Genomic DNA, 9987 nt, shown 5'->3' on the forward strand with positions numbered 1-9987 from the left:
AGACACATCCTCTCTGCAGAAGTCATCTTTATAACAACGACGACAAAAAATGTTTGGTTTGTTTATTTACAAATAAATTAGGAATTAGGTAGAATTAGGTTGAACTCATGTAGTTATAAACGAGTTTTTCACCTGCATGAATTCTGATAGGACACTTGAAAGTTGATGGGGATTCTTTGTTTTGGGAGACTGTCCCAACCATTGCAGTTAATCTGGTGCCCCTGGCTCCCTGCCAGTATTGGCCCTACACCTTGGTGCAAAGAGAGCTTGGCCTTCTTGAGGACCGGACTCGTTTTGAGAACAAGGGATCCATCTGGATAACCTCAGGATCAGTAAAAATCTGTTGGAAGCAGTGAAAGAGAATAGTGGCCACTTGTGAAAGGTTCGTGCAAGAGCCAGTGGCGTTCCTGCGTGTCCTCAGAATTCAGCTACAGGGACGGGTGGTGGCAAGGGTTGGGTGTGCTCAGTGCCGCTGAGCACTTAAAAAATGGCTGAGATGGTACGTTTTGTTGTGTAGTTTGCCACCATAAAAAGACAAAATTTGAAAAATATTTAGATATTCGGTTAAAATATTAAATAAAAAACATATCACTTACAGTGACAACATAAAGGAGCAGGAATAAATCCTAAGAAACACACAGTCGACTACCTTTATGAAAAACTGGAGAACTTGGACTGGAATCCGCATCTTTCCAGATTAACCCTGTGTGTGCAGTTCCTTTCAGAAGTTGCGTGTGTTTGGTACGGAGGAGTGGTCTGCAAAACTGTTCTAAAGTTAACCTGGAAGACTAAATGTTTCTCTCTTTAAAAGAGCAGCATGGATCGAATGTGAGAAGTATTATAATGCTAAAATAAGTGTTGTATGGAACACACTAGAGAGTTCAAAAACCAGCCTAACATAGATGAGCATTTAGAATATAAGGGAGGAAATTTAGAAAGGGAAGAAAGGATTAACCTCTGGGAAAATCAAGTTAGATCCTTTCTGATCCCATCTAGCACTGTCTTTATAAAGTTAAATTTTAACATTAAAAAAATGGAATCATGACAGTGCTAGAGGAGATGAATGTTACAGTGCGGTGAGATAGGCTTCTTTGAACTTGGCAGAGATCATATAATTTGACTACAGATAATACAGCATTTTTACTTCCAAAGCCACCATGAAGTTAATAAATAAATGACAAACAGGATACTTTCCATAGTGGATGTTTACTGACAAAGCACAGCTATATAACATGGCCTTTCAAATCCACATGAAAAAGACACTCATCAGCAGAGAAAAATGGGAAAAGAACATGAGTATTTCATTAAAGAGAAAATCCAATAACGGTAAGCATATGAGCAAATGTTTTAACTCATTAGTAATCAAAGAAATATAAATAGAATTGTCAGTCATCAGTTTCTCAGTGGCACAAAGACATGAAAACACTCAGGACTGCTGAGCGTGAGATAGAATCAATCTTTGTTCCCTGTGGGGTGGAAAGTGTGCTAGTCTTCCCGGGAAGCAATTTGATAATGTTTATCTAAAGCTTTAAGAATATGCCTTTTATTTTCCTTAGCAGTTCTACTTCTAGGAATTTATACTAGGGACATAATTAAGGCCCTGCAAGACTATTCATGATGGCACTGTTGTATAATAACAAAATTGGGAGTAACCTAGATTATCCAACAATGAGAAATTAGTTAAATGTAGTGGACTAGTAGTAATTGTTCAGCCTTTTAAATGAAAAGTTGCAAAATATATATATGTGTGTGTGTGTGTGTATGTGTGTGTATGTTCCGAGATGATGTTTTAAAGCAACATCATAGAAAATAAGTCTTACTTTCCCATTGTTAGAAAACAGAACCAAAAGTCTGGAAAGAGAATGTACCAAAGGATAAGTGGGGCCTCTCTCTGGGTCATAGACTTAGTGATGCTTTAAAAATTGTCTTTGTTTAGCTGCATTTTCTGATTTTTTTTACAGAGAATATATTACCTTTTTTTTTTTTAAGATTTTATTTATTTATTTGACGGAGAAAGACACAGCGAGAGAGGGGACATAAGCAGGGGGAGTAGGAGGGGGAAAAGCCGGCTTCCTGCTGAGCAGGGAGCTTCATGAGGGCCTCTATCCCGGGATGCTGGGATCATGGCCTGAGCCGAAGGCAGACGCTTAACAACTGAGCCACCCCAGCGCCCCTACATTTTTAAAATAAGAAAAAAAACCTGTGTTATAAACGATATATTTAAAACTCTTGAGGCGGTCCTCGCCCTGGACTATAGTGGGTAAGAGCACAGGCGTTTTGGCCCAAGCAGGTCTGCAGCCCTGTCCCAGCTATGCCACACTTTGTGACCCAGCAAGTTAATTTCTCTAAACCTTAGTTTCTTCAACCGTCAACACTGAGGATAATAAAAACAGCCCTGCGTTACTGAGTTTATAGAGCTGTTATAATGATTAAAGGAAATAATGTAAAATCTCGAAGCCCTGCATCTGGCCGGGGAAGGACTCGGTGTGTGGGAGTAGCAAGCACTGACGTTGCTACAGAAGAGGCCGAGGGGCCCTGCTTTATGTCACCGATGACCGCTGGTCATAGGGTCTTTCGGGGCTGTTTGTACTTCCTGTCAGTTTTTGTACATTCATAAAATGGAGTAAGGTGGGTCTGTTTTTTAACTGTTACGACCGAACTGGACTTGGTAATTGTTGTTGGAGATCTCATTCCAATCCGCCTGCGTCAATCGGGTCCTGACCCCGCACTGCACCTCCGTGTTCTGGGAACGGCAGCGGCTTCCTTCACGGCTCTGAGCCCGACCTGGAATTACCGACTGAGTCCTTCGCTTACTTGCCTGTTACTGGCGTCCTCTGTTAGGCCACAGGTGCAGTGTGGGTAGACGAGCTTGCTGACCATTGTTTCCCTGGTGCCAGGCCCGGTGCCCAAGTCTGATAGGCCTTGAGTAAGTGTTCATCCTGCCAAGAAGTTTTCTAGTTCGGGCCACTGGGCTTCAGGCCTGATGGCTCACACGTTTGTGTTCATGAAGGAGATGGGCACATGTATTTGGACTAATACATCATTAAAATTATCATTACAGTAAAAGTGGATGTTTGACTGTCAGAAATGTACAGTACAGAACACAAATTCTACTTAAGTTACTTAAGTTAAAATTTACTCTAGAAAGAGTTTTTTAGTAAACAGATAACCCCTCCAAGGATATCACATTTATGACAGTTTGCCTTTTTATGAGTAATATTAGTTATTCCAGGTAACACTTAGAAGTTTTATGGGCCTTCAGAATATGAATATTCACTGAATTATGTGTATTATTTTATGTCTGATTTCATTCTCAGGTTCACAGTTAATAGAAGAATCTCTGTTGTCGGATTTGGTTTATACGGATCTATTCATGGTCCCACGGATTATCAAGTGAATATACAGGTATACTTTCTTTCTCACTGTATAATTGAAATAGAACAAACGTATTTTTACAGTAAGATCTCATTTTGACAAACCAGATTTTAATATAATTATCAAAGGCATCAGAAAGCCTAGAAAGTTCTCTTTGACAACTGATCAAGAGTGGTTTCAGAGAATTGGGGTCCTGGGGTTTTTCCTAGAAGCATTAGCATCGAAGGAGCTCTCCTTTCTCCAGGAAGCACTTCTGTGGGTCATTCCTGCTGTGCATCGTCTTAAAACACCCACTGGCTTTTTCTGTGGCACTTCGAACTCTAGGGCTTGAAACTGTTTAATTTCTCAGAACTACTATGAACACCTTCTGATCTCTGATTGTCTGACTAGACCCTGCCTCGTGCTTTAGATCTTCTCCACCCCAGTTCTTCTTTTTTTTTTTTTTTTAGATTTTATTTATTTATTTGTCAGAGAGAGAGAGGGAGAGAGAGCAAGCACAGGCAGACAGAATGGCAGGCAGAGGCAGAGGGAGAAGCAGGCTCCCTGATGAGCAAGGAGCCCGATGTGGGACTCGATCCCAGGACGCTGGGATCATGACCTGAGCCGAAGGCAGCGGCTTAACCAACTGAGCCACCCAGGCGTCCCTCCACCCCAGTTCTTAACCTGGAAGAAAGTTAAAGACCTTTCGCATTCTCTTGCAGTAAACCAGTGTTTTCCTGCTGTCGTGATCACACCAGTTAGTAAAATTGTTTTCGAAACACATCTACGCTGGACTTGTATTTACTGCGCACGTTAATACTGTACTTTGATATTTTGCGTAAGTTAAAACAAAAAATAGAAATGAGAACAGGAAGTAAACAGTGTTTAAAAACTTTTATCAGTAGAAAATAACTGCCTTCTCTAAAATGTTATTAATATATTATTTTAATAGTAAAAACCTTGGTGAACTTTGTGTTCAGAATACATCATTAGTTTTCAAAATACGGATTGGTTCAAACATCTCATTTGATGACAGTTGAAAAACATGCCTCACTGCCTCACAAAGACACCGGCATCCGAGGGAAGAGCCGCATTCCTGGCCCTGCTCATGACATCGCGCTCATCGTCTAATCCTGTCTGCTGCAGGCACCTTGAACTTCAGCTGGGTCGCTCGGCGGCTGCAGTCCATTAGGCCCTGAGTCTGGGTTTTGCCTCGGGTCATGAGAGGGAGCCCCATGTTTGGCTCGGTGCTCAGTGCAGAGTCTTCTGTCCTTCCTGCTCATTCTGTTTGTCTCTCAAATCACTAACTAACTAAATAAATAAATATTTTTTTTAAAAATTCAGCTGATGGGTCCCCAACTGGCTGAGTCTGAAGAGTATACACCTCTTGATTCTGGGGGCTATGTGTTTGAGTCCCTCCTTGGGTATGGAGATTGGTTAAAGAAATAAAGTAAGGAATCGGCTGATAAATTTACATTACTTGTGTCATTTTGTTACCGTTACAAACCAACTAGAAGGCGACTTTTTTGGGAAAGATTTTATGTATTTGAGAGAGAGCATGAATAGGGGGAGGGGCAGAGAGAGAAGCAGACTCTGTTGAACAGGGAGTCTGATGTGGGGCTTGATCCCAGGACCCTGGGACCGTGAACTGAGCCGAAGGCAGGTGCTTAACTGACTGAGCCACCTAGGCGCCCCAGAAAGTGACATTTTTAATATTTTTTAACAAATACTTCCAAAACCCACTAAAATTGTTTATTTGAAAGATTTTAAAGGTTAGAAAATTTTATTTTTACCATGTTAAGTGCAGTAAAATCACAGCAGACCTCTTGAGGGGTATAAAAGCTTTTCACGGGTGCTCCCTATTTCACTTTATAAGTAGTGTTGGATCCCGTCCCAGTAGGACCCGTGAGCCCACCTCAGCAGGCTCTGTAATCTGCAGGCCCAAGAGAGGACATCAGGGATGTAGGTCTACTGAAATGGAAAAATATAAAAACTCAGTAAAATGAATAGAAATAGGACTTGTCTCTGTTTTCTTCCCAGGGGCTAGCATCACACACCCTCCAAATGTAGCAGCAGGTAGACCCTCGTGGGTTTGCGTCTTAGCTCCACCACCTTGAGGTGTGACGGTGGCCACGTCAGGCAGCATCTCCCAGCCTCAGTTTCCTTGTCTGCTGTGGCAGCCGTGGCGCCCGCCGTATAGCTTCTGATGGCATTCTCCCTGTAGCCTTAGGGAGAAGGCGAAGCAAGTGTTCCTCCCAGTGAACCAGTGTGACTGGGGTTCAGAGAAGTGCAGGGGTCTGCTGTGGGGGGACACCAGCCTGCCGCAGTTTTACCTGTTATTTTGCTTTGTTTTGTTTTTTAAAGATTTTATTCATTTATTTGACAGAGAGAGTGCACACAAGGAGGGGGAGAGGCAGGCTCTCCGGTGAGTAGGGAGCCTGATGCAGGACAGAGTCCCAGGACCCCGGGATCGTGACCTGAGCTGAAGGCAGTCACCCAACCGACGGAGCCACCCAGGCACCCCGGTTTTAAGTTCTATATGGAACTGTGCGGGACGTTTAGGGAAGTACATGTATTTCTAAGTGGCACACGTGGCTTGCTTGTCACACACTGACTACACTTGTGCAGCCGGCAGCCAGATCAAGGAACAGGGCCTTAGAGCGCCCCGGGGGACCCCTTGTGAGCTTTCCAGTCACCGTCCCTGCGGAGATGACCACTGCCCTGTTTTTGTCTGATGGGTGCGAAAAGGCGGTTCTGCGAGCCTTGGCCACTGCATGGCCTGTTCCCTCACACAGGTTTTGTGTCCTGGGAAGCTCTGACTGGAGCTTTTTTTTTTTTTTTTTTTTTTTTTTTTTAAGATTTTATTTGTCAGAGAGCGAGGAGAGCGAGCGAGCACAGGCAGACAGAATGGCAGGCAGAGGCAGAGGGAGAAGCAGGCTCCCTGATGAGCAAGGAGCCCGATGTGGGACTCGATCCCAGGACGCTGGGATCATGACCTGAGCCGAAGGCAGCTGCTCAACCAACTGAGCCACCCAGGCGTCCCTGACTGGAGCTTTTAAAACTCTCCTCTGTGCAGCCTCACCCCTTCGCGATGGAGTAAAATTGACCTCGGTGGAGCCGCTTCGCCCTCCGCGGGCGCTTGCTGCAGGCGCCGTGCTGAAGCGCCCCGCGTGCATGGCCGGTGCCGGGAAGCTCCGTGAGGGGGTGTCCTTGCGGCCTGGCGCGGAGTATGGAGCTAAATCGAAAACACGATGTTCATATTTTCAGTATCTGCGTACCTGAATTTCAGGTCATTTTAATCTCAGCAAATAACAGGAAATGCTGAGGGAATTTTCTAGTGGCAAGACACAGGCTAGCAAGGAGTAAAGGCCCATTTTCCTCAGTGTCTAAAATCCAGATGCTCAGGGCGCCTGGGTGGCTCAGTAGGTTAAAGCCTCTGCCTTCGGCTCGGGTCATGATCTTGGGGTCCTGGGATCAGCCCCGCATCGGGCTCTCTGCTCAGCAGGGAGCCTGCTTCCTCCCTCTCTCTCTGCCTGCCTCTCTGCCTGCTTGTGATCTCTCTGTCTCTCTGTCTCTCTGTCAAATAAACAAAAATCTTAAAAAATATAAAAAATAAAATTCAGATGCTCTAAAAAGCAGTCTCCCGAGCTCTGTGTCTTCTGTGGAAACCCCTCTATCGGAGCCCGGCCCCAGTTAGCTGGCATCCCCCTGCTTTTGACAACCTATTAGAGACCTCTCGGGGGGTTCGCGGTAAGTACAGAAGAATTACACGACAGGGACGCAGTCGCTGTTCCTCAGGGTTCCATACTCCTTTCTGTGAACCCTGGCTTCAGGTGATGTAACTGAGGTGTACCTTCTCTTTGAAAACTTACAGATCATTGAATATGAAAAGAAACAAACCCTGGGACAGAACGATACTGGATTCAGTTGTGATGGGACTGCTAACACATTCAGAGTCATGTTCAAAGAACCCATAGAGATCCTGCCCAATGTGTGCTATACGGCATGCGCAACACTCAAAGTAAGTCTTCCAGAATGTTCCAGAGGGTGAACTGGTGGATTTCCTCTTGCATGTTACAGAGGGGTCTTCCACAGACAATGAGAGTCCCTGACAATAAAGCCTTTAGGAAGAGGGGAAGGAAGGAGGCTGGGAGTTAAAGTGCTCTAGTGCTTCTCAGCACAGCTCTGCTCAGAAATGTTCTTCACAAGAAGTAGCCCTTTGCTTGAGTAGGAGTTTGAATGTTTGACAGAAGATAAAATAATTATTTTCTTAAAACCGTTCACTGTTAACCTAAAAACTGACTTCTACATTCAGATTTTTACTAATTAACTGACTTTGTAGCAAAAACTTCATTTTCCATGAAATGGCTTAGCATAAAATTTCATACAAGGATTATAATGCAATATAATAGATCATTAATCTAATTAAAGCACCACATTAAATTGAGTGCTTATGAAATGAAAATTACTAATGAACCTTTTGTTCTCATTTAGGGTCCAGACTCCCACTATGGCACAAAAGGATTGAAGAAAGTCATGCATGAGACACCTACTGCTAGCAAGACTGTTTTTTTCTTTTTCAGTTCTCCCGGCAATAATAATGGCACTTCAATAGAAGATGGACAGATACCAGAAATAATATTTTATACATAATTCAGCATTCTGGACATTTTGGCTAAATAGTAGCGTACCATCTAGTCTCAAAGGCATAAAAAACTGGCCACAAAAAATAGTTTCAGTGTCATGAATATTTATAATATTTATAAGAAACATTTTAGTTTCTTAGAGGATATGAAAAATGTTGATTTAACTCTGTGCATGGTTTAAAAGGAGTTTTACATTTTCTTATAACCTTAGAGGAAAAGAGAACTGGGCATAAGTGTTTAAAAAAAAATGCAGCTTTCAGCTTTACCTTGTATAATTTCATAAATCAGCTGACTCATGGTCTTTCCACCGTTTTATAGAAAGATTCTAGTTTCAGACAGCTGGTTTCATTGTTGTTATTGTCGTTCTTTCAACTGTTGTGAAGTTTAGGTGAGTTGGACTTAAACAGGCTTATCTATTCTGAAGGTTATATGGAATGAGACAGGTCAGTATTCCTACAGAATTCCTATTAATTCACATAACTAATTTCAGAAAATTAAGAAAACTGACCTTATATTCGGAGTTTTGAAGTATCTGGTTGTTAGCATTCAGAATATTGCTAGAAGTAGGCCTAATAAATGCCCAAGAGCATTCTCCATGTATTTACAAAAAAGGATATTTTATAGTAGTATATTAGTCGTGTTACATAGTACAATTTAAAACTATAAATGGAGTTTGTACAGATTCACAATAATGTGACATAAACAGAGGATCTAAAGGTAGAGTCTAAGACTGGATTCTTTATCACTAAACTGCACCATTGTACTCCTTGTGTCTGTGTGGGGGATGCCTTTGAGAGTGCCCGAGGTCGAGACGGCGCTGCTGGGGGCCACCAGCTAGCCAGCATCAGTTCAGCATTGTGGCGATAATCTTACAATAACAGGAAACTGAATAAAATACTGACCTTTCTAACGACTACTTTGAGATTTTAAAGATAGCCAACAGAATCATTCCTGCTGAAAAGTATACTTTCTGTCACCTACACGGTTCTACCCAAGAAGTAAGATATGTTTCATATTTCTGACCTCAGCTCATGTCACAGGTACAGCTGTATTAGGAGGGGATGGGGAGTATATCTGGTAGAATAACATTTGTATACTTTTTTATAAAGCAAAATTTTTATATAAATAACATTCTCTTTTTCCCTCCAAAGTGATTATCTTGTTAAAAAAAAAAGCTTATGTGTAATTAAGTTTAAGATATGCAAATAGTTTGGGAAGATGGTTAAAAGTCAGTTCTTTTAAGTAACAACTTAAAACGAATTAAGGTTTTCTAAATAATAGTAATTAGGACAAAAATTTTTCATCTAAAATAGTACTTCATTTTATATTTTCAAGAAGGTAGTAAGGTGTGTTGGTGGCGGAGGTCTCAAAATTGCTGAAGAAGGGACATTTTTCTATCTCTGGTATCTTGTGGATATAAACCTCAGCTAACTGGAATATTGATGAAATGTGTGGTTCTGATTAAAGATTAACCAGCAAACACCCGATAGTAACTGTTACGGAAAGTAATTCTACCTTATGATGTATGGCATGCCCTGGGTATGGCGGTTAATGTTTTTTTGACATTTGAGGCATTTCAAATGCTTTTCAAGTATGCTGCACTGAACAATGATTGTCACTGAAGGTAGCTGTAGAAGGGATAAGCAATGGAACTGTTTACTGATATGGGATATCCCCTGGAATTTTATAAATAAATATCTATTATCCTTTTAGGTTTTTGTCATTTGTCTTTTTCTTCTGAAAGTTGAGTGTAAGACACTGGGAACAAGGGTTCTAGCTGATTGAGGTTTAACCTTTAATTTATGGAGGTAATTCAACACAAAGTGAGAGTGCCTCACTGCCGCCTTGGAGTGAGTCACTGGAATGCGGGAATCGGTGCTGCCCTCTCTCTGCTGCTTGATCCTTTTTTGTGGCCTCCAGTTTTTCTCTCTTGATCTAATCTCAGGAGGTGGGAGAATGTCTTGTCATTCTGGGATGGTTGTTTGGT

At 42.2% G+C, this 9987-nt stretch overlaps 1 protein-coding gene across 3 annotated transcripts in view; it reads left to right on the forward strand.

The window, feature by feature from the left end:
* Window positions 1–9712, forward strand: part of BTBD1 (BTB domain containing 1) — a 42128-nt gene extending 32416 nt beyond the window's left edge. The window contains exons 6-8 of one of the 3 annotated variants that reach the window (XM_047738396.1): window positions 3318–3405; window positions 7229–7375; window positions 7849–9712. In XM_047738396.1, the coding sequence (XP_047594352.1) occupies window positions 3318–3405; window positions 7229–7375; window positions 7849–8007 (394 nt within the window). In that variant the 3' untranslated portion in view covers window positions 8008–9712. Of the gene's footprint in view, window positions 1–3317; window positions 3406–4390; window positions 4684–7228; window positions 7376–7848 lie in introns of those variants that run through there. The other 2 variants (XM_047738397.1, XM_047738398.1) reach the window with 2 other exon arrangements.
* The last annotated feature ends 275 nt before the right edge of the window (window positions 9713–9987 follow it).

This window comes from Lutra lutra, chromosome 7 (genome assembly GCF_902655055.1).
Source record: "Lutra lutra chromosome 7, mLutLut1.2, whole genome shotgun sequence".
Classification (NCBI taxonomy): Eukaryota; Metazoa; Chordata; class Mammalia; order Carnivora; family Mustelidae; genus Lutra; species Lutra lutra.